Source organism: Physcomitrium patens, chromosome 6 (genome assembly GCF_059467195.1).
Source record: "Physcomitrium patens ecotype Gransden chromosome 6, ASM5946719v1, whole genome shotgun sequence".
NCBI lineage: Eukaryota > Viridiplantae > Streptophyta > Bryopsida > Funariales > Funariaceae > Physcomitrium > Physcomitrium patens.
In genome coordinates, this window is record NC_143415.1 from 16,512,822 (window position 1) to 16,536,036 (window position 23,215).

The window sequence follows — 23,215 nt, forward strand, 5'->3', positions numbered from 1 at the left end:
GAGATGACTTGAGAATAAAGAAGATACTAAAAATAATATTACTTTAAAAGAAGGTAATCTACAACTTCTAATATGCTTATGGCTTATCAAGAGAAAGAGATAATCTATTCTTAATCAAGAGAAGATAAAGCTTTAATATTCTAAATGTATTCTTATTAATTTGTCAAGAAAATAAACTGGAAGAAGATGTATAAACCTATGAAATCTGTGTAAAAAGAAAAGTGAAAAAATAAAAATAAAATAGTATGTATATTAAAAAAAAATTAGAATGGCTATTGCTAGAAGATAAAGAAATTAAAGACTCTTAAATCTAGACTAGAAGTAAAAAATGAGTTGACAAGAGTGAAGAAGGCTTCACTCTTATTTTTATATATATTATCTAACTGAGAGCTACGTGGTAATGTTCTATAGGACCTCTAATATGTGTTGACTTTGCAAGACACATGCCTTAGCTTACAAGATAGTTAGCTTATTCTTCAAGCTACTAATATATGTGGCAAATGGCTAACTTGTTGACCACGCTTCCAACCTAAAAAATCAATTATAGATACCTATAAAGTCAAAGTAGCATCTATGAAGCTTCTAAGAAGCTATTATAGAAGATAATACAGAATTAACCTATTTTTAATTATTTTTATCTAATTATATAGATAATTATTGATTTATACATGTATGTCCGTGACACTATCTTTGAAGAGAACATAGATTAGAATATGTGGCAAATACAATTTTTTGCACCTTAGATTTCATTAACCTATGATCATTGCTTTTTATGGAACTCATCCCTTAAAAGAAGGAAAAAGAAGAAAATAATATCATATATATATATATATATATATATATATATTTATTTCAATAATTATTTAAGTAATATATTTAAATAAAAATAGATAAAAATAGATTAATATAATAATATCTTATAGATATAGTTTCACCTTTATATATGTCTAAAAGTGATTGGTAGATTGAACATTTGGCTAATAAGTTAGCCATGTATTATACATGTTGGTAGTTTGTATTATAAGCTAACTATATAGCACATATTTAGAAAACTTGCCTTACAAGCTAATTTACATGTCTTATAAGTTTGACTCATGTTGGAGGTTCTATAGAACATTACCATATAGCTTTTAATTAGATAGTATATATAGAGGCAAGAATGATGCCTTTTTCATTCTTGTCAATGTCTTTTTAATCCTTTATTTTGTTTCAAGATTTTTTTAATCTTTTTATCTTTGATAATAGTCATTTTAGTTTTATATATTATTATCTTTGAATAGTTAGTCTTTTTGAGTGATTTAAAAATATATTGAATCTTTAGTTCTTTGAGATTTATATCCTTGACACATTCTATACATGGAAGAGATGTAGAGGAAGAAAAATAGTTGGATTATGCATTTGTTGCAAAATCTTGGCAATCTTAGCATGTAAGGCTCTTCTTGTCATGCAATTTAAGCATAACCATAGATGTGAGATTTGAGCTTTGATTTGGCATGGATCTAAATGTAGAATTTATATCCTTTATTTTTATTTTTTTTAATATTTATCACAAATACTTATAGAATGTAAACTTGGGAGAAAATAAATTCAACTTGTTTGGCATCTATGTTAATTGTTTCCATCTTTAAATCATAAAATCCTTAAGTTGCAAAAGGTTGGATTTGAAAATCACAAGTTATAGCCATCAAGTCAATTTCTTTATCAATTTGTCAGTTTTTAATCTCAGTATCTATGAAACTACTTTCTTTACACTTACGAGAAGAATAATTATTCTTCACTTTGGATGTCACTAAAATATATAATTCTTTATTATATTGATGCAATAATATAAAATTTTTATAGTATATGATGGATTTGACTAGTACATTTTTTTTTTTTTTTTTTTTTTTTTTTTTTTATGTTAATTGATCACCAAAAGTATTCAAAGATGTAGTTAAATTAGACAAGTACATTGATAAGTTTAGAGTCTACAAGTTGTATCATCCTTATGCTTTACAAATTGATAGAAGAAAAAGAGGTAATATTTTTGTAATTATTGAAAAATCAAAAACTAGACAAGGCCAAAATTTGTACAACAAAATGCACACAGTTTGGACCCCAAATGATGATTAAAAAGAAAGATTGGTGATACCTTATCTTATTTGAGGATAAATTTACTATTAATATAAAAACAAGAGGTAGATTTTCTATTATTAAAAATATATGGATATTTTTGATATTTTAGCATATTTTAGGGATAAATATATATATATATATATATATATATGATATTTTTTCTAAAAAATAAAATAAAAATGTAATACAAACAATTTTTTTTTTTTTTTTGTTATCACTAATTTTATAAAGCATAATCCACCACGTATAGTGACATATTGATAGTTCATACATAAATCTATATTTGAAATTTACAAAAAAAATAAAATAAAAAAATAATATAAAAAATCTTAGATACAAAATGTCAAATATATTATGTCAAATAAATCAAAGTTATCACACTCAAATAGAATAGAGAAGTAATTTTGTACCACCTAATATCTATTCTATAAGCAATTTAAGTGCAATTTAAGTATCTCATATTCAAGCTATACATAATTAGATAAAAAGATAGAATTGAATCTTTTGGTTATTCATTTTTTTATTTTTTTATTTTTAAATGAAATGTATATTTGTAAATGTGCTTCAACCAAATGACAAGAATTTCTTCTAACAAACTACATTTTTTAATGGATGGAAATTTAAAAATAGTCTAAAATCTTAAAAGAACTTGATCTTATTTAGAATCAATGATATAAATACATTATGATGACGTAAGGCACTTTCCAAACAAATGATTGATTATTTATTCATTTTCCCAAATATATAACTGTCAAATGTTGATTAATGTGTTTCATTCCATTTGAAACGATGACCTGAGATGTACTCTGCTGGGTCTCTGCTGCGTTCATCAATAGGAAAAGGTACCCTAACTCACTTGTTTCAATGGGAACAAATGAACAGTGCCAACGGGGTGAGTTTGAGTTTGTTGGGATCTTTGTCAAAACCACCATGTCTGGCGCCCATTAACAAGTACCTTTCATGAAGAGCAATCTAGGTCACAGAACCAAAGCAATAGTTGGGTGTTAGTAATCTAGCTGACATACACAACTCAGGAGGTTTCTGAAGAAGCTTTCTACGAGGCTGAGTGTGTACTGTGAGTTGCGGAAAGAAACAGGTGGCCAGACACAGTGGATCCATCAAAAGGAAAAAAAAGACAATTGAAGAAGAATGCCACATCATGGTGCGCCACAATTTAAAGTCCTTGAGAGCTGGTGGCAGAGATTTGGTCCCTCACTGCAGGGCAGCAGCAGCATTATTTCCCCCTTTCGTTTGCGGAAGCTGATGCTTTGCAATGCTGGCCAGAATATGAAGCTCAACCAAAAGTGGCGTTGTTCTACCTGTCTTCTCTCCAGTCTGGTCTCTGGTTGTGTCCCTTCTGGCCTCATGGGTGTGTCAACACCAAAGCTGGCAAAGTATCAGTCTGGCATGGCCCTCGGCACACAGCTGACACAGGATTCACTTCACCAGTGAAGTGAAGGTATCGGGTGGGTGGGTTGGTTTTCGATCGCCGACTTTCTTCAACACGGAAGTTTACATTGTAGCCGACGTTGTTGTTGCTCTGAAAGTCCTAGTAGAATCAGAAACGGTGAGGCCGTGGTCTGCTCTTAGTCATTTGACTTACTTATTTGCAACATGATTTTGGATATTCTGGGGTCTTTATCATGGGATGGGTGGCAGCGATTTCTACAAGTAATGTGGAAGGCGGAGTTCTGTAATGAACTGCAGTATATATGCTGAGAATGTTCTGCCTCATCTTTGTCCTTTTACCCTGGATCGGGTTGTAGTTCTTTCGGCTTCTCAGCTGCTAGGATGGCCATCAGTTTCAAGGAATGTATTGTCGTTATTGTTTACGCTCTGATATTCGTTTACTGGGTGTTTTCGTGTTAGCGTTCAGAAGGTTTCGAGTTGCATGGACAATGGGGTCCCAATAACAGGGTCCTGTAAACCCGCAGAGGCAGCAGTTAGGGTTTTTACTTGCTGGTGAGAAGTTTCGCAGAGGTGATTGTATTAGGACTTAAGATAATGGACAAAGGTTGCCTTCTATGATTGGTCGTGGTAAATTTGGTGAACATTTTCAGCCGATTGATCATCTCCACCTTTGAGTAGTTGGCTTTTGAAGCACTCAAAGATCTTGCACCCAAAGATGAAGTATCATCAGATCTCTCCCTCTTTCTCATGTTTTGAAAGCCGATTCTCATTACATTTTCTGTTTAAAGATACATGATCGAAGTTCACATACTACTCTTTCTGCATATCTTCAATTGCGAACTCTACAAGGTACTTCAGTCTCAGTGTGTGATGCACTTACTTTGGGTCACTGGAAATGAAATAGATCTCATATCTGAGCATTTTCGGTGAACATGGAAGGTTTTCCGGAGCTACAAAAGTTAGGAATTGTTGTTAGCCATCTGTATGAAAAGGTTGGTTCCACAGGGAATTTTCATCAAGATATCTTTGGTTTTTGTACTGCGCTTCACCACTCTTAACTAGACAAGGCACTTATGAATACAAATCTCAGAATTATAATAGAATAGAGCTTTCAGATTTCGTTTAGTTTTTAGATACAAGCTTTTAAACACAAGAGGCTCTCACCAGCTTCAATAGTTCACCTCTGATATAATGTTGAATTTGAGAAGTACATGAACTCAAAAGTCTTCCAAGCCTTTTGGAAACATATTCCTGTTGATAAATTACAGTGATGGCTATTACAGAAATAGATATGTCACGTCTGTAGCATTCAATAGACATCGAGAGGTTGGTCACAGCAACAGCTTACCAGTAGGATTGGACCAGAATCAAAAAGAAATCAAAGAGTCATAGTATATCGCATTTCAATTATATTCACACCAGTTCTGGTGTGTATTTTTGAGGATTTTAGTTGTGAGCCACATCCTCCGAACTATTCACAGCCCAGCTGCTGCCATTAATCACACGAGTTCTTCACTTTTGCACTTTCAATGCACTTTGTGCCGGCAATGTGAATCTAGCAAGAATGGCAAAGAATGTGGTCAGCACAGCCCCTTGTTCGAAGCGTGCTGAGTTAGCCGCATGCTTTCAGCAAGAAGACATGGATCAGTTAGGAATGTCGAGCCATAAAATAAAGTAGAAGAGATCAGCACTCCAGACTAACTTTTATCAAGCTCAACGCCAACGGGTTGTGAATGCTCAGGAATATCACCCAGATCTACACGATCTTCTTGTTCAATTTCTAGTACAGAAGCTCTTGTCTAGATTTTTATCGTCATGTTGCATGAGGTACGAGACTCAGAGGAGGAATGGAGAATCCAGATCCAGCAAAAGTTCATAACATTCAAATGGTACTCAAGGTACTTTTAATGTAGCTCAATTGACCTAGCATTCGCAGCTCGTAGAGCTGTATTCAATGAACAAGTAAGACAGAATATGAAACGACGCCCTCTTTTCTTGTTTCCAAAAGCTTGCAAATGTGTAAAACAGGGATTGCCGATTCCGGATTTTAGGGATTGGACATGCCCTACGTGAAGTGGACTCAACGCCAGTGGCAGTTTAGTAGCATCATATTTTGAATATTCACATCCATGATAGTGATTCAAGAGCGAACAGTTCCATGCTTCTTCGACAATCCAAATTGTCATTGTAATTCAAGGCGAGAAAAATAAAAACAAATCTTAAGGTTGATATACTTCAACGAGCGTCAACTTTCTTTAATCGTGAAAAAGCAAAAAACTATTGTACTTCCTCAGAGATAATTCCTACCATAATTTCATCTCCTATAGAAAAGCAGGGAAGCAAAAACCTCACACACTCTCGCTGGATCTCATCCGCTGCAGGGATTGCTGTCGACGATCCGTCCATAACCGTACGCTGCTCAGAAATAGACAACCGTTGCACATATTCTTGTGGAGGAGCCTACTGGCACACACATTCTACTCTCGTTTCCTACAATGCATTGCACATGTTGACTAGTCTCCTGCAATGCGTAGCACATTGTGACTCGTCTGGAGGAATGAGCGAGGAAACAATCGAGAGCGAGAGAGCAATCGAGAGAGAGAGAGAGAGCAGTGAGGTACGTGATCAACACGGAACCTAATCTGGTTGCCAATCCGATAAGTTAGCTGGCTCTGGGCTCCACCTGGCCTGCATGATTCCTGCAAACTCCTCGGAGGGCTTATATCTGTCTTTGCTACTGCAGACATACTTTTCCTCCTCCCCCTGTCGCAGAGTCGCGTCTTTTTGCACCGTCCTTCGTGCGTGTTGTCGCTGTCGATCGTTTTCATCTACTGGACGGATCGGTAGCAGTTCCCATTTGCCGTTGGTGTTTCAGCTAGACTTGGCAGGTGGGTTTGCTTGGGTATCACGTTTCTTCATTCCGCGTTACCTTTCTCGGAGTTTTCCGATTTTGCGGCGTCTGTTAGATGTGTAACATGTTGTATCCTATTGGGTTGGATTATTGTTATGTTAGTGTGACAGTGTGTTGAAGTTGGAAGGTTGTGTTGGGTTTTTTTGGTTGGTTTTTTGGCAATACCCTAGTTCTGTTTTGCAGTTGTAGTCGTTTTTGAACCGAGTATTTGAGCTATGTGAAATTTGTGTACATTGTGACGTGATTGACGGTTTATCCATCTCCTGCATTGAGCCCTAGGTCCCTTGAATGGTTGCTTTATGAGTTGTTTTTTTGCGAGGTTCGTGGCCGTCTTCTTCGTCTCGTGAATCGAAGGATTTTAGTTGTTGCTGAATAATTGGTAGGCTTCGCGTGTTTGCAGCTCCTCGTGCCGTTGAATTCTGTACATTCGAGAACAGAGCGGCTACCGCATTCAGCCTAGGGCTTCTTTGTGGATCTCGAACAGAAGCTGCGAAAGAAGGATTGGGGATACGTGAACAAAACGTCTTTGCGCTGTATGTTCTGGACACAGGCTATCTCACTTAGTGGAAACGTCATTGTGGCCTTTCTCGCGGAACCTTTACGACAGACTTGTGAGGGTAAAGTTGGTGCAGCGTGAGACACCCAATATCATCAAGTGTGAAGGGATCTGGATCGGTCGTCACCTTTTTGGATTGTGAGAGGTGCTTCAGGTTGCGTTGTGGTCTCGCATAATGGACAGGGAACCGGATGAAATGCGCAGTTTAGGTGTGGTAGGAATCTGCAAGGAGGCATATAACATTTTGCAACTACACTTACGTCTGTTCTTCTCCTTAGCTCTAACTCTGGTGCTGCCCCTCGGTGCTGTTATCTTCTGTCACGACTTGATAACTCACCCGTTATGGCGGAAGATCCACTGGGACTCAAATGAGCTTGACATGGAACAAGCAGGCTCAGCTGCAAGAGCTCAGACCCAAAGCCGTCTGGATGCTGAGCTTTTCGGCTTAGGTGTGATAACAGTCGTCTACGTAATATTCGTCCTAGCGTTCTCTCTTCTCTCAACAGCAGCCATTGTGTACAGTGTGGCCAGCATCTACACAGGAAAAGGGTTATCCTATTTGAAGGTTATTAGCGTGGTTCCTAAGGTCTGGAAGCGTCTGTTTTTCACCTTCCTCTGGGCTCACGTGCTAATTTTCTTATACTACGTCGCATTCTTCACGGTGCTCTTCCTACTACTCGCGTTAGAACACGCTACTGGCATGAACGTGCTGTTTCTTGGCATTCCAGTGCTGATAGTATTCTACACCTTTCTGTTCTATTTCAATGTGGTGTGGCATCTGGCAAGTGTGGTGTCCGTTCTAGAAGGCAGCTATGGCATTGACGCGCTAAAGAAGAGCTCTGAGCTCGTCAAGGGCAAGAGATGGATAGGATGCTGCGTGTTCCTCATTTACACAGTGTGCACTTTCCTCGTCCTGTTCATGTACAACCTCATGGTGAGGACGCATCATCATGTGCAGAGCTTGGTTGGCAGGGTCTTCTTCGGATTGATGCTGTTGCTGCTGTGGACGGCTGTGACTCTGATTGGCATCCTAGTGCAAACAGTTGTATATTTCGTATGCAAGTCATATCACAACGAAAGCATCGATCGGTACGCGCTCTCGGAGCACTTAGATGGCTATTTGGGAGAATATATGCCCCTTAAGGGTCCTGTCTCATTGGAAGCCCTAGAAGCCGAACTGGAGGAGATTTAAGTAGTTCTTCTTTAGATTACGGTTTTGTGTTGAATTCTCCAACATTGGCGGTGCATCAAGCTCAGCGGTCTGACTGTTGTAGATAAAGTTGCAGACAGGGATTACGTACCAGACTGGATGACTTGTAAATTTTAGGCTTAGTTTTTTTTTGAATATGAGATTGTAGATGGAAGCTGCGCTTGAGCAGCTCTGTTACCAAATTGCATCTCCCAGGTTTTACTACACATGCAGGCCCTATTATCCTCCATCAAATTTCACGTTCGCATGTTAACTGGTATACACGATGCGAAAGACCTCAGGAAGTCAGAGAGTTTCACGTAGTTTTACCCTCGAAAGTTTTCAACGATGTTGCTCCTATGGATGTGATGTAAAACAAGTCCTGTATTAAAAGTCAATTTGGGCTGAACACATTTCGTAAAGATTCAGCAAAAACCGAATTCTTGCAGAGGGAGGGTGCGAATGGAAGAGATGTAGCAAATTTATACATTCTCTATTTTCCAACTTCTTTGTGACACTGCACTAGCTCTGCTGTTATGTGTAACAAAAGTAAAATAGCTTAGAACGCACATAAAAAAACATCTTGGGAAGAGAATATTAAGCGAGAGAGAGATTTGTTGGGGAATTTTCATGGAAGTGGGAGGGATGCAATGTAGATTGTTTTCCTTGCATCTTTGATCATAGTCAAATGCCATAAATAGAACACAGCAGGAGAGGGAACGCTCGCTCTAGGATGTGACACCCTCTGATGAGAATTGAAGAGATGCTTACTTATCTGCTCCTCAAATTCTATGAAAAGATCCTACCAACTTTGTACATCAATTTAGGGTAACCCAAAAGTGTGCTAAACCAGTTATCTCCTGTGCCAGACACAACACAACACCCCCAAGGCACAGGCTCTGGAAAATCAGAATCTACGTCTTACGTATCACATGCCTTGATACCCAAGCGCCATGAACAGGAAATCACACACAATTTCATGGGACTTAGTCAGAAGCTGTAGCAACTCCGCAACATCAATTAAAGCAAAACTTCCAAAAACCGGGAAAAGGAAAAGCTCACTAACACCAATCTGACATGAAACTCACAATTCCATCGTAAAGGAGGAAATGAGAGTTGCTCTCAACTTGTCATTCGTCTAAAAATTGGTCATATACTACTTCCGAGTACAATCTCCTCGGTGAAGGGACTCCGAGTACCATCTCCCATGGTTACAATTCTACCTGATGGTATCAAAATCAGGTAATAACCAACCCAGTTCATCTCCCAAGGTCTTGATGTGCTTCTGTTGACCATCAAAATCACCCAGGGGCGTCGTGAAAGGGTACACATACCTCACCTGGTTGGCCATGGATCTATATGTCACAATGTCGTCTCGCACCAGAAACTCTAGTGTGTCACGGCCCAAGAAACCATCCACTTCTGCTACCAAGTACTTGCCAGACCGTTTCCCTATAGGAGTCCCAATCAATTCACAAGAACTCACGTGGTCACAAGCACATCACATTGTCATTCTTCATAAAAGCTGATGTTCTCGGATCCTCGATGTTTTGCAGCGCGTTTGAAACTTGAAAGCAAGCAAGTTGCATTGTCAAATTGTTCATGCAAAATGGAAGAGAGGAGATATAATTGCGAGGGAAAAAGTGGGATACAGCGTACCGTCGGATATGTTTTCCACCTTCACAATCTGTGCGTTCTTTTGAGTCCCTAAAATGGCGTTTTCAATTTTCTGCCACACCGTCATATCCTTCCAATTAGGGTAAATGTCTCAGAATTCAGAGTACAGAACGTGGAAGTGACACGGGCAATACAATCAGGGCTTCAACATCTGTTAGCCGAGATGAATTTTTACCTTTGTAGCTGTGGCAGAGTCTGAAGGAGGGATTTCCCAAGGAAACGCGTAAGCTTGGTTGCTGGAGGAAGTGGAGACGCAATTGGGATTGATGTCGAGAGGACATGCGCGGATTCGCCTGCGAAGGCCAGCATTCCGACCACACACTCATTTCTACCAGCTATTCTCATTTCGGGCACCGTTTAATAGCCAGCCAATTTTGTTTAACCTGGCAACCCAGCCGCTAGAGAAAGACCCATCCCTTGAATTTTTGAATATCCATTCTGATTCGCGAAGCCAGTCGGAAGCCTATCAAAGCAGGAAATAGACAAGATGTAGCACTGCATTAAGGAGAGGGCTAGAATGCCAGAAAGCTCACCCGTTGAGAAGACCTATCTGCAGACGCCCCGTTTGAGTCTGAGACTGGGAATAAGGTGTGGCTGCCACGGCCATTTCCGGTAAGTTCCACATCAATGTCGCCGCACTCATCACTGTGCATACCGCGTTCCGGATAATTGTTGCGCCAGTTCTTCCCAATTCTACTCGGTCTGCAACAGCGTTAGAAGAACCCTTAGTAGCGCTTGATCTGGAGTCATTTCTGCAAATTGGGTGGCTGATTCTAGGTGAAGTAGTGGCAGGTTTGGCAAAGACTTGAAAGAGGTGACTCTGGGGACGACAAGAGCAGCAGAGCGGAATCATCGTGAATGAAAGGATTGTCTGTTTCGCCTAGAAATCACAATCGCGCAACGAACACGATGGAGATATTGAAGTGCCGCAAGCGTTGCCCCTGCGAACGACGAACTAGAGATTTTCGGACTCTTTTGGTTATCCTCTGCGTTGCTGGCTGCCACCAAATGGCAACTCGCAAAAGGATTCGTACCCAACCTTCATCTGGGCTCCGTCCTGCCAACCATTCCGTTATCAATCTGATTACAGAAACATACTGGCGAGTATTGTGTTTGAAGTGCATTTTGTTGCTCTACGCGAGATTTCTTCCTCACAGGAGATCTCCATCCTTACAGTTATTTGTTGGAACGTCAGTCGATTCCCGAACTATCAGTGTGGCAGAGACAATCAGTGTGGTGTTGATCTCGGAAATTTAAGGAGAGCAGTGGTGAGGTGGGAAAGGAAGCCCTTCTCATATACTCCATGACAACGAATTTTAAAAAGTCAGGTCTATGCCTGATGAAACTTTTCATGTCATGATAGCCGTGAATGAAATCTCTGTTTGGTTCTCTCTTGCGAATTCACAGTCGAATAGCACTTGTAAAAAATAGCAATAGTCAACGGTGGTGCTGTATGTACATCTCTAAAGACTATCCTACATGGAAAATTGGTGCTGGTTCGAACGAAGCAAGGCAAAACTATAACGTTTTACAGCTTCTACTGCGGTGTGATGGTAGATTGGTTGTTGTGATTTGCTAAATGCATGACGTGTTCATTCTTTCCTTCAATCACGGGTTCGTGCATTGTCATTTCTCTGGAAAAGATTCTTCACATTGCTTGAAATGGGTGACAACAAAGTGCGTGCTTGATTAGAAGCGCAGATTTTTAGCTTGCTTTTCCTTGACCAATAGTCTAATTGCATTCAGCACCTGTCACCAACACGAAGAAAATGGATTCACATAAGTATTTCCATCGAGACATCTTGATGGAAAAAAAGCAGAGAATCAGCTCAAATCTGACCTGCCTGAATCATCATCAAGGGGACATGCATATTTGTATGTAAAGCGTCATGCGATCTCATGACAAAGGAAAGATTATCCAACCTGTAGCGCAGTCATGGCTGGGGTTACCAAGGAAGAGTCTTCGATTCCTAACTGAGCAGGTAAGACTGTCTCTCACCACAATACATAACAAGAACTTAGTATCAGAAATTGGCTCTGCACGAGCATTTATTTCTACCCGAAGATGCACAACAATTGTAGCGGAACTATAAATTATGAACAAGCAGCTACTCAATAAAACACCATCAAAATCGATATTCCAAGCACCTTGAATTGACACCGTGGCATCTGCGTTCATGTATACTTCTTTCCTCTCCTCGTACATCTTAGTTAATTTAGACAAAGCCTGTCAATACATGAACTTTAGTAATGCTCTTCGGCTACACCTTCCCAGCGCCAACCTTCTGATTACAATTTCAACATTACAAAAGCTGTATTGAACAATTGTAACAGTGCAGCTTCTCAATGCAAGGTGTAACCCAGCCCTAGTTCGAACCCGTATGATAATTAGATCCTTTTCGTACTTGAGAGAAAATAACATATAGCTACGGTATATACCTCATCATCTGAACTGTTTGGAACTAGAAGTTGTCGAGTCTTGGCATCCTTGGCTACAGTCTCCACCGGGATATCAATCCACACAACTATACCATGCCTTAGATAACCCCTGCGTAGGCACGCGGAGGTCAACGAGCAGTTCATATGCTACTTCTAGGGCATGAACATATAAGTTTGACACGCCAAGAAAGAATTGAAGTGATTAAAATTTAAGCTTCATAAATCCATCCCAGGCCACTCCATCTTGAAGTTTATAAATCTATGGACAAATGCGTGAGGCAGAGTCCCTATTCCATTCCAAACCCATGCATCCATCACCAAGCCTTGAATTAGGAAACATTGAGCAAGTTTAGAACATATGGGTATACTTGCCAGTTTTCTGTATTTAGTACAGTACCAGCCCCTGTGGCAACGACCAAGCGACCCATCGAAGACAGTTGTTTGAGCACTTCAGTCTACACATCAAAGCATCACTGGTCAAAAAGATGTCATAAAATCGAGTAAGGACTCAATAATGCAGTAACTCAAGAACTACGTCCCGAAAGGGGATGACTGAAAAAGAGAAAAAAAGAAAAAACCAGTACACCCTACATCACAACTCTTCATCAAGCGACGCACTGAATGCGTGGAACTTGGGATACTCGTCTATATTATCAATAGAGCATGTGAAGGAAGAAATCGGTTCCAGTTAAAATGTACCTCGGCCTCTCTATAGCCCTCCTCGTTTTCAGATATTTCTTCTCCATCTGCCGCCTGTTGTACTAGGTCGTTGCTGCGAAGTACACACGAACATGGCAAGTAAATTAAGAAAGACAAAGTAAGACCCACTGCAACCAACTAGGTATTCGCCAGATTGTTCGTATAGCGAGCCAAAATGTAAATTTTTTGGGTAATAATTCTAAGAAAGGTAAATAAAAACCTGTCAAAAAAGTAGTAGCCGAGCTCTTTCGCTAACATCTTCCCTACGGAAGCTTTTCCATTGTCCATCATACCTAAAAATGAATAGCCTTAGACATAAGCTGTGAATCGAGTAAAATTCAAAATTAAAAATCTCTACTTGAATCGATTTGTTCACGGCGATATAGTTTTGAGCCTTTTACCGATAAGAAATATGCAGGTTCCCTGCAGTTCATCTCGCAGTTCATCTGCCTTTTCCTGCAAAGAAAGAAGAGACATGATTAGATCTAATGACTAGTAGTGGATAGAAAACGTCGGTAATGAAAACTAGCTCCTCACAATTAGAGTAATATTGTGAAAGCCTGAAAATAAAACCTTTGCCCTTCAGATTGACCTGCCGAATTACACAATCTAAAGGATAGTGATAAAACAAAAATGAGATCTGCAAGAGAAGAAAAGACACAGCCAAATTCTCAAAACCTAGTACATGATCAATGTCTCGTAGAATTAAGGGGAAGGAGGTTCAATGCTAGAAGCCCTGAGATTCTATGCAATTGGAAAGAACGCTACGTGCACAAAGCATCTTACCTTCAATAATAGGTCAAAATCTGGACTTGGTTCTTCAGCCACTGTACAGAAGCGATTATTATGCTCATAAATCAATTTCATGTGGACGATTATGCACAGTGCAATACTCAAGACAAGCACTGATCCCTGATGCGGGTGATAAATTCTATGTTGATAAATTGACTTATTGATCATGTACATGATACTACAACATTCATACGAACAAAAGGCTGACTTGAAAAGGAGTAAGGACAAATCCCTCATACATAAAACTTTGCAACTTGAAAGCAGCCTTGTATTACCTGGTTCTTCTCCCTGTGCGTCCTTACTCAAATTCGTTGTCGATAGATTTTGGCCACTGCCAGCAGCTGTGACGTAATTAAAATGTTTACGAAAGCTCTTTTCGGAAAATCGAGGTGCATTTAGTGTACAACAACGCTGGAAGATTAACCGAGCGGCAGGTAGCTGAAATCTTTGGTGGACTTCCAGATGGCATGGCCGAGGCGCAGTCTCTCGTGCAGGGACGAAACATTTCGTGGGGACACTAGCAATAGCAAGGGCCGCCATGGTATGGTTGAACTTCGCTACTCTCGCGCCCCTCGCTTACCTTTTCCAAGCTACGGTAACGTTAAAATCATCGCTGATATTCAGAAAAAGTTTCTAGCGAGGTCTACCTCGAAGCCGTGGACACATTGCCCTCGGCGAACAAGAAAAAAAAACTGCAAGTGCTATGTTCTTCGCAAATCTCGTTAGGAGAAATTGCAAGACGATGTCTAGTGGAACCCTGTAGTTTTGGATGATAATCCAACCAATAATTGGTACAGCCAAAGTGCATTCAGTAGCTTCAAGGGGCGTAAGGATTTAGAGTAATTCTGTAGGCCAACCAAATCCTCTAAAGCTTCATGAAACAAACATTCTAGACAAAAAATAATAAGAAATCCGTAACTCTACTATTCTCGAAATAGATAAATTTCAGCAGCGGTTTTACCTGGAAGTCCACAGGGAATTTGCACAGGCGATTGTAAGATCAAAATTGAAGTGACAACACCATCGCCTTCATTCCTTTCTATCCGAAATTCCCTTCCAGTGTTTCAACACTAGGAGATCAAAGGTTCCTGACAAATTAAGGACACAAGACTTGTGAGCTCAATACAATTCAAATCCCGATTCAAGTGCCATTTCTGTAAGCGCAACGTTCAAATGATCCTCACGTATCCTCGTACTACATTCAATGAAACTAGGCAACTTGTGCTCGAGGGACATCTCAAATAATTCACAACAATGCTCGGAAAGTGAGGACATTCATGATTAATCAGCAAGACAAGAAAAATTAGGTTCCAATCACAGCATTCGAAACTCTAACTGTTCCGACTCAAATATTCGTATGCTTTGAGATTGTGCCACAAAGCAAGCTCGAAATGCTATAGCAGGCGTTAAATTACGCCGGCAAACAGATGCAAACCGGCAGCGAAAACAGACTTCAGAAGCCGTTGAAGCCGAGAGTAAGCCATTTTTGATAACACTCTCTTCTACACACTAAAATTTGATGGCCATGCAGTACACGCACCTTTATTCGCGAACTGGTAGCGTTCATGTAAGAAGCATCCACGCAGATCGATACTGCAGGGGCCTAAAAACACCGATCGAGACACAAATTGGGGTGCATTCGAAGAAGAAGATGATGATCGCGGCCTTATCCACACTGTGCTCGCTTGCTCGCTCCTCAGTCGCCTCCGAGGTCCTCCAATGCCGCATTTCCGAACTCTACATTCATCCAGTGTCTGTCTACGTGGATGAATGTATTCATGCTTCAGCAGTTAAACAGGTGACACACCACTCCTTTTCAGCTGCTGAACTTGTTAGCATGGTACATTCATCCATTTGTCATCCGTTAGATTCATTCGTCCGGGGATATAACCCTTAAGCTTTGTCATTCGCAATGGTGAAGAATCCGAAAATCTACGTGGGAGGAAAACGTGAATATCTTCTTTTGAGGAAGATTTTTTTGGAATATAAAAATATATTTACTACTAATTTTTTAGTATAATATTACAAATTTTATTTTATAAAATTTTACAAATCATAATATGAAGATTATTAAAAATATATTTTTAATCTATATATAAATCATTATTTTTCAATATATCTCTAAAAGATTCCTGATGTGTTATAGTTTATGATTTAGGACAATACACTCTTCCAAAGAATTTTTAAATTTTCATAGTGTTTGATAAAACCTTAAGAAAAAAATTTAGTACAAAATTATTTAATGAAATCTCTTTAGAACTACTCAAAGCTTATAATAAATTGTAAATATTGTAATATAATTTAAAAATGTATACTAATTATTATACTTTGTCAAAAATATTACTAATATTCACAAAAGAAAAAAAATAAACTAAATAATTTCTAAAAAATATTATTATTATTAAAAGTAAACAATAAAATTATTAAATTTTAAAAGCTTTTAAATATAATACTATTTTATATTAAATAAATATACTTTATTTTATTTTAGTTTTATAATCAACATACCTATTTGTATATCAAATATATATACCTTTATATCAATATCACATTGCAGTATTAAGTGCTCACACAATACTATTTCATATCAATTTATTAACATATTTTCTCTTTATTATAAATTAATTCTATCTTTCTTATCTAATATGTTCCACTTATTACTTCCTTACTGCTTATAAGTAAAATAGATACGCAAGAAGTGGGGCAAAGTCTTTTATTGTCATGGACATATATAATTACTTCAATAATTACTTATATGATTAGATAGAAGTAGGTAAATATATATTAATTTCATAAAGACTTTTAGTGAAGCTTTCTAGAAGCTTCATAAACATGGTTTTGACTTTAGATATATTTGTAGGTCAAAAACTTGGCCAACAAGCTAACCACGTATTGGTAGCTTGTAGAACAAGTTAACTCCAAGTAGTAGCTTATAGAATAAACTAACTATGTGGCACATACATAGATAACTTGCCTTGCAAGTTAAGACATGTGATTAGCAAAGTCAACATGTTTTAGAGGTCCTATAGGACATTGCCACGTAACTTCTAGTTATAAGTATATAAGGAGGCAAGAGTGAAGTCTTCTTCACTCTTATCAATGTCGTTCTAGTCCTTAGTCTAGTTTCAAGACTTTCTAGTCTTCTTGTTTTTGGTAATAGCCATTCTAGTTAATATTATATTATCTTTTGAATGACTTTCTAGTTCTCTTAAGTGATACAAGAGTATATTGAGGATTCTCTTTTTTTGAAATTCATGTCCCTGACATTTATTTTTATTTAACCTATTAAAATAATATTTCATTGGATAGTATTAGAATAAATTTATTTGTTCTTTATCCAATCCTCATAACCACAACCTTGCAAATTATGACAAGAAAAAAGATTAAAGTAGTTGTTGTTATAGATAAGGCCAATAGTTATAATTTCAAGAAGGTACCAAAAAAAATATTTGAAAGTGGTATCGTATTATAATATGACTATAAGATAAAAGAAAAATATATAAATTATACTTTATATTGCATCCATTTGATAGATGTAGTGATTATAAATAGTAGCAAAGGCGGATAATAACTTTGGAATTTTTTTTTTTAATTACAAGTAAAAAAGAATTGATGTAATCAATGCCTTATTGTTAAGAGAATTTGTAGGTAATAAATTAGGCCTTGTAATGAGTAAGATTGTTCTCAAAGTTGTATTTACAATAGAAGTGTCACTTAATGCTAAGCATTGAGTAACCAAATAATAGATTAATTAGTGAAATGGGACTAAATTCTCTCTAAGATTTAAAACTCTTCTAATCTATAGCAACTTAAATTCCATTACAACATAAGACAAAGCAAACCAGTAAAAAACTAAAAAAAATTAAACAAAATGGAATAACAAAAGATTGAACATAACAAAAGAAAATAGAATAGAATAGAAGAAAAAAAATGCAAACCAAATTTAACTGAGAGAAAGAAACCAAAGCCATACTTGATTAAATATCCAAATGGCCTTGGCTAGTCTTATTAGTACTATATCCAATTATTTTGAAACTTTCTAGAATGTCCCTAATATTAGGCCTCATTAAAATAACTCTTCATTCTAAAAGATTCTAAAAGTAGGTCCTACCTAAATAATTGTCTTAAGCCCTTCTAAAATATTCTATGGTACATCCCACATGGACCACCAACCTAGTCCCAATTCTAGAAACTTCTATAAACTTCTTTAAAACAGCTCCAACTACTTATTTTTATATGTTAATAATATAAATGTCTCGTTATAATTAATCTTCCTCTATTAATATGGTATTATATTATAATTTTTTATAATATGTAAAAATTAAATAAAATAGATAATATATTTATAAGTGTTTATGTACTTTAGAATGGTTAGTATGTTAATTTAAAGAGAATTGATGTAAGAAAATTTATTTTAAGGTTTACTTATATTGATTATAGTATCTAAATTATATAAGATTTAGATTTTTAGTATAAAACTTAAAGAGAAGATTGGGACTCAAAGGTGAAGATTTAAACCTCTAAGGTACTTATTTGGAAGAATGAAAGGAAGAAATAGATGAATGAAGGCAAAAGATAAAGATCTTTATCTCTACTGATCAAAGGCCATGCCCAATAGATATTTAGTAGGCTATCTGCAACCATAATAAGGATTTTGGAAATTTCAAAGGAAGTATTTGAGAATATAAAGTAAGGATTTCAAGATTTACGATTTGAACTACAATTTGTGCATAAATTTTAGAAGATTTGGAGTTAGGATGAAAAAATTATAGCCGTTTGAAATTAAAGTGTCTTTTTAAGACATACTATTACTATTTTGAAGATACGAGAAGTTTTATGATGGATTTTGGAGATCAAGAGGTTAGTCACAAGAGTAATTTTAAGATCTACATCCATTAAGAAAGATTTTTTGCATTTGAAGTTTTTATGAAGAATTTATAGAGCATTGAAGATAGCACATGTAATTCAAAAGCAATAATTAAGTCGTTTTGTTGATAGTAATGGTTGGAGCCATATCTTGAATTCTCGGATGAATTTTTGACTCAAAATTTACAAAATCATACGTTATTAGATTAAAAATATATATATATATATATTTATATATATATATATATATTTATATATATATATATATATTTATATATATATATATATATTTAAATTTTTTGATATTTAGACACTTAGTTTGTGAGATATGAAGAAATTTACACATGGATGTATGTAAGTAAGGGTTTGAAGCTAATGTTAGGGTTTTGGTAATATCTCAAGATTCATAATGAATTTTGAAGTTAAAATTTGTTATAGTAGTTGTTAAAAGTATATCAGTACTTTATGTAAAATTTGGATTTTTTGGACAATTCAATCGTGAGATATAAGCTATTGAAGTTTAGAAAAAATTCATATTAAGGATATACAAGGTTTTATAGTATTTTTATCAAAATTTTGGTGATCTTTGGTACTTAGGGCTTATATATTGATGTAATTATCCCTATATGAGCAAATTTATATATAAACTTGATATTTTTTATAATCATGAGGCTTAATTTAGTAATTAGTGATAGCCAGAAGCCTAATACTTTCTTAAGGCAAATTCTCTCTATTCCAACAACGAAGTGTCTTTATTTTGATTCTAATGGTATTTCCAAATTTTCTCTAGACAATAAATTAGATTCTATAAAAATTCTTACATTGCATTGTGGATAGGATAACCTTTCTAAATGACTTTATACTAAAGTTGTAGATATTTATTGCCACGACAAAAATAACAATACTCCAAAATATTATCTACTTCATATTTCTACTAATCATCAATCACAATTGGTGGTGGTGGTAGTTGAGGTTGATCTAAGAAGAGCCTCGGTTTAGTATAAAATTCTTTAAGTTTCAAAACATAAAAGACCAAATAGATCTAAATATATCCTGAAAGCTCAAGGAGGTATGGAACATCAGAAATCATTGTAGAAATACAAAAAGATCCAAGCCATCAAGGCACCAGCTTACGTACTTCAATTGATGTAGCAAGTAGAAAATTGGCATTGGATAATAATCCTTGATCTTTCTTTTGAAAGATCTTGTATTATTGGTGATTATCTGCATATTTCTTCTATTAATTCTATATAATAAGGGGGCAGTGCTATGCCTCTCGTAAGACTGTTCTAAGTCATTATATAAACTCATCCATTGTTGAGTTATTGGTATCAATGGGACAAAAAAAAATTTCCAACATAATTAAATGTTGATTGATATTAAGGAAGTATTGTAAATAACTAGTACTTGCTTGAATACTATCAAGGTCAGTAAATTCCAAAGGTATCAAATATTCATCTCAATTATTATTATAACATGGCATAGATAGGATATTTATATTATTTGTATATAAAGAAATATAATTGGAGTCATTTTTGAGAAGTTTCTAATATTGAGGTTAGAATTATGGTTCATATAGAATCTACCATAGAATCTTCTAAAAAGACTTAAGGTGATTATCATGATAGGGCCCATCTCGCAAATCTTCTAAAAAGATGGTTATCTTGATAGGACCTATTATTAGAGACATTCTAAAAAGTTTCAAGATAGTTGAATAAAGTATAAATAGGATTGGTTGAGGCCATTTAGGCATTCAGTTACACATGGCTTTAAATTCTTTTTTTCAATAAAGTTTGGTTGTTTTTTCTTGTTCCATTCTGTTTGATTATATTTGATTTTATTTTCATTTATTTAATTCTGACTTTCACGTTCTATTATATTTAGTTACTTTTAATTTTGTTCTAGTATACTTGGTCTTACGTTGTGCTAAGATCTTTGTTGTTATGGAGTTAATAAGATTTTAGACCTTAAAGAATTGAGCCTTGTTTCATTTTATAGAGCATCAATCTCTATTGGTTGTTGCACCATAGTATTGGCTAGTGGCATAGGAGTCCTTCCTATAAGTTGTACCCTTTAATATTGAAATCTATAGCATCAACTTTCTTTAGAATCCTAACTGTCTCCTTAAATGTTTCTAGATTCTTTAATTTCACATCTTGCTAGACCACAAGTTTCAACCCTTGTATAAATTGATCCATCATCTTTGCCTATAAAATACTGGCAATTTGGAGACATAGGGACTTGAACCAGTACTAGAACAAAGAGAGTTTGCCTTAAGAAAGCATTAGACTTCTAGTTGCCACTAAATACTCAATCAAGTTTAAAATATTGAAGTTCTAAGTTTATATATATAATATTTTTTTTTAGGATAATTACATCAAAATATAAGCCTAAGTAGAAAAAAAGCACCCAAATATATGATAAAATATCTTAAAACCTTATATATCTTTATGAAAAATATTTTTTAAATTTTAAAAATTCATATCTCACGATCTAATTGTCTAAAAAAATTAAAATTTTACACAAAGTACTAATATACTTTCAACAACTATCCAAATAAATTTTAATTGTAAATTCATTAAAAAACTTGAGATATTGCCAAAATCCTAATAGTAGCTTCAACCCCTTGCTTACATACAATTGAAAGTAATTTTTTTTATATCTCACAAACTAAGTAGTCAAATACCATGAAACTTTAATTTATAGCTTTTTAACCTAATAATACATACTTGTAGAAATTTTGAGCTAAAAGTCATCTAATAACTCAAGATATGGCTCCAACCATTACTATCAACAAAATAACTTACTTACTATCTTTGAATTACATGTGATGTGTTCAACACCTTATAACTCCTCCATCTAGACTTAAAATTCATCAAACAATGTATAAAAAGTATAGACAAAAAAGTGCTCTCTGATCCTAGTTGTCGATCCTTTGTTGCTCTCTATAAGAATATGTTATGCCTCAAAGAGTGATAATAGGTACAAAATTGACACCTTAACTTTGAGTGTCTATAACTCCTTCATAAAAACTCCAAATAACACAAAATTTGTACCCAAACCATATTCAAAAATCTAAACTTACTGATTCTAGTCTCCAAAGCTCAAATGACCTCAGAAGAAAAACCCTAATTCCTAATAAGGCCTCAGATAGTCTCCTTGAAGTCTATTGGACATGACATTTGACGAATAGGAATGAAGATCTTCACTCCTTACCTTCATCCAACCATACCTTGCTTTCATCCTTCTCAATAAGCTTCCTAATAGTTTAAAATTTCAACTTTAGACTACAACTTTTTTTTAAGCTTTATATTAAAAATCTAAATCTTACATAATATAAATACTATAATCAAAATAGATAAATCTCCAAATAAATTTTCTTATATCAACTCTCTTTAAATTTACTTATTAACTATTCTAATTCACATTAAGACTTTCAAATATAATATATATTTTAATTAATTTTTACATACTATAAGTAACTATAATATAATATCGAGAAACATAATTTTATAAGAACTTGGATTGTATAAGGTTAGCCAACTGATCACATCCTAACTTCTTCGCATTGATCGACCAAAATTAACTCTTAAGCTTGGTCTCAAACTCCTCTCAATTACAAAATTTGCCTTAAATTTTATAGCTTTGAGTTCGATGTTGCAACCAAATAACTGCTGCATCTCTCAAATAACTAGAGGTATATATAATTCCTTTGCTAGTATTTGCCTCAAATAATTGCAGGTAGTATCGCATGTTGATAGCCATTAAAATACATCTTCTTGCCTTAAGGTCCATGAATATGTATTAGGCTTATTCAATTTTAGCCGAACAAATGTCAGCTTATCAAGGACTGGAACTCGATGAAAAAACAATTCAGACAAGTGAACCTTCACTTAAAGAAAGGTAACAAAATATAAATAAACAAATATGTATATTGAAAGAGAAATTGGAATGGCTATTGCCAAAAGACAAGAAAACTAGAGACCCTTGAAACTAGACTAGAAGCAAGAAAGGAGTTGACAAGAGTGAAGAAGGCTTCAATCTTGTTTCTATATATACTATCTAACTAGTGGCTACGTGGCAACATTCTATAGGACCTTCAATATGTGTTGACTTTGTAAGACACATGCCTTGACTTACAAGGCAAATTTTTCTATGTATGGGCCACATAGTTAGCTTGGTCTTTAAGCTAACAACATGTGTGGCACATGGCCAACTTGTTGACCACGTTTCTAATCCAAAAAGTCAATTAAAGACACCTATGAAGTCAAAGCAGCATCTATGAAGCTTCTAGGAAGCTTTCATATCAAATACTATAGAATCAACTTACTTTTACTTACTTTTACTTACTTCTACATATTTATATATGTAATTATGAGTATGTCCATGACATTACCCCCCCTTCTAGGGACGAGTTCCACGAGGAGCGGTCATCATATGTTGAGGAAATCTATGATGCGACGAATTGTATTTGCCACATACTCTGATCTTTATTCTCTTCGAAGATGATTGATAGGGCCTCTCAACCACCGGTAGTGTCCCATACTAGGGCGGGAAGACC

At 35.9% G+C, this 23,215-nt stretch overlaps 4 protein-coding genes and 2 long non-coding RNA genes across 7 annotated transcripts; 4 read left to right on the forward strand and 2 right to left on the reverse strand.

Annotated features, from left to right (window-relative positions):
- Positions 1–3,367: 3,367 nt before the first annotated feature.
- On the forward strand, positions 3,368–4,140 carry LOC112283193 (uncharacterized). The gene is made up of 2 exons (XR_002970036.3): positions 3,368–3,682; positions 3,985–4,140. It is a non-coding gene; the product is annotated as an uncharacterized LOC112283193 (long non-coding RNA).
- Positions 4,141–5,379: 1,239 nt separating this feature from the next.
- Positions 5,380–8,408, forward strand: LOC112283190 (uncharacterized). Its single transcript, XM_024521615.3, has 3 exons — positions 5,380–6,142; positions 6,269–6,413; positions 6,837–8,408. The coding sequence occupies exons 1-3, from the start codon at positions 6,032–6,034 to the stop codon at positions 6,998–7,000; spliced, it is 420 nt and encodes a 139-aa protein (XP_024377383.2). The 5' UTR covers positions 5,380–6,031; the 3' UTR covers positions 7,001–8,408.
- On the forward strand, positions 6,451–8,408 carry LOC141044372 (uncharacterized). Its single transcript, XM_073534592.2, has one exon. It carries the CDS (start codon positions 7,168–7,170, stop codon positions 8,182–8,184), a length of 1,017 nt encoding a protein of 338 aa, XP_073390693.1. The 5' UTR covers positions 6,451–7,167; the 3' UTR covers positions 8,185–8,408.
- A 771-nt stretch (positions 8,409–9,179) lies between these two features.
- Positions 9,180–10,711, reverse strand: LOC112283192 (thylakoid lumenal 17.9 kDa protein, chloroplastic). The gene is made up of 4 exons (XM_024521618.3): positions 10,392–10,711; positions 10,034–10,151; positions 9,841–9,910; positions 9,180–9,633 (listed from the first exon to the last, which is right to left on the reverse strand). The coding sequence occupies exons 1-4, from the start codon at positions 10,709–10,711 to the stop codon at positions 9,401–9,403; spliced, it is 741 nt and encodes a 246-aa protein (XP_024377386.1). The 3' UTR covers positions 9,180–9,400.
- Positions 10,330–11,398, forward strand: LOC149989186 (uncharacterized). Its single transcript, XR_016503451.1, has 2 exons — positions 10,330–10,470; positions 10,642–11,398. It is a non-coding gene; the product is annotated as an uncharacterized LOC149989186 (long non-coding RNA).
- Positions 11,173–15,415, reverse strand: LOC112283191 (uncharacterized). Of its 2 annotated transcripts, none has more exons than XM_024521616.3 (12): positions 15,329–15,415; positions 14,750–14,876; positions 14,064–14,368; positions 13,783–13,823; positions 13,398–13,452; positions 13,217–13,289; positions 12,997–13,069; positions 12,670–12,752; positions 12,298–12,406; positions 12,007–12,085; positions 11,782–11,846; positions 11,173–11,607 (listed from the first exon to the last, which is right to left on the reverse strand). In XM_024521616.3, exons 3-12 carry the CDS (start codon positions 14,326–14,328, stop codon positions 11,548–11,550), a joined length of 903 nt encoding a protein of 300 aa, XP_024377384.1. In that variant the 5' UTR covers positions 14,329–14,368; positions 14,750–14,876; positions 15,329–15,415; the 3' UTR covers positions 11,173–11,547. The 2 variants fall into 2 exon arrangements, with proteins under 2 accessions (XP_024377384.1, XP_024377385.1); XM_024521617.3 differs by having other exon boundaries at positions 14,064–14,378.
- Between the last annotated feature and the right edge of the window lie 7,800 nt (positions 15,416–23,215).

Bases quoted from the DNA above. Each gene is read 5' to 3' on its own strand.
- LOC112283190 (XM_024521615.3), top strand. From the start codon at position 6,032: ATGTTGACTAGTCTCCTGCAATGCGTAGCACATTGTGACTCGTCTGGA. The intron at 6,143-6,268 runs GTACGTGATCAA...TTGCTACTGCAG, and splicing joins GAGAGAGAGAGAGCAGTGAG to ACATACTTTTCCTCCTCCCC. The intron at 6,414-6,836 runs GTGGGTTTGCTT...GCGTGTTTGCAG, and splicing joins GTTTCAGCTAGACTTGGCAG to CTCCTCGTGCCGTTGAATTC.
- LOC141044372 (XM_073534592.2), top strand. From the start codon at position 7,168: ATGGACAGGGAACCGGATGAAATGCGCAGTTTAGGTGTGGTAGGAATC.
- LOC112283192 (XM_024521618.3), bottom strand. From the start codon at position 10,711: ATGATTCCGCTCTGCTGCTCTTGTCGTCCCCAGAGTCACCTCTTTCAA. The intron at 10,152-10,391 runs GTGAGCTTTCTG...TGGCCTTCGCAG, and splicing joins CAGATAGGTCTTCTCAACGG to GCGAATCCGCGCATGTCCTC. The intron at 9,634-9,840 runs GTACGCTGTATC...GGACTCCTATAG, and splicing joins GGTGGAAAACATATCCGACG to GGAAACGGTCTGGCAAGTAC.
- LOC112283191 (XM_024521616.3), bottom strand. From the start codon at position 14,328: ATGGCGGCCCTTGCTATTGCTAGTGTCCCCACGAAATGTTTCGTCCCT. The intron at 13,824-14,063 runs GTAATACAAGGC...GCTTCTGTACAG, and splicing joins CGCACAGGGAGAAGAACCAG to TGGCTGAAGAACCAAGTCCA. The intron at 13,290-13,397 runs GTAAAAGGCTCA...ATTCATTTTTAG, and splicing joins AACCTGCATATTTCTTATCG to GTATGATGGACAATGGAAAA.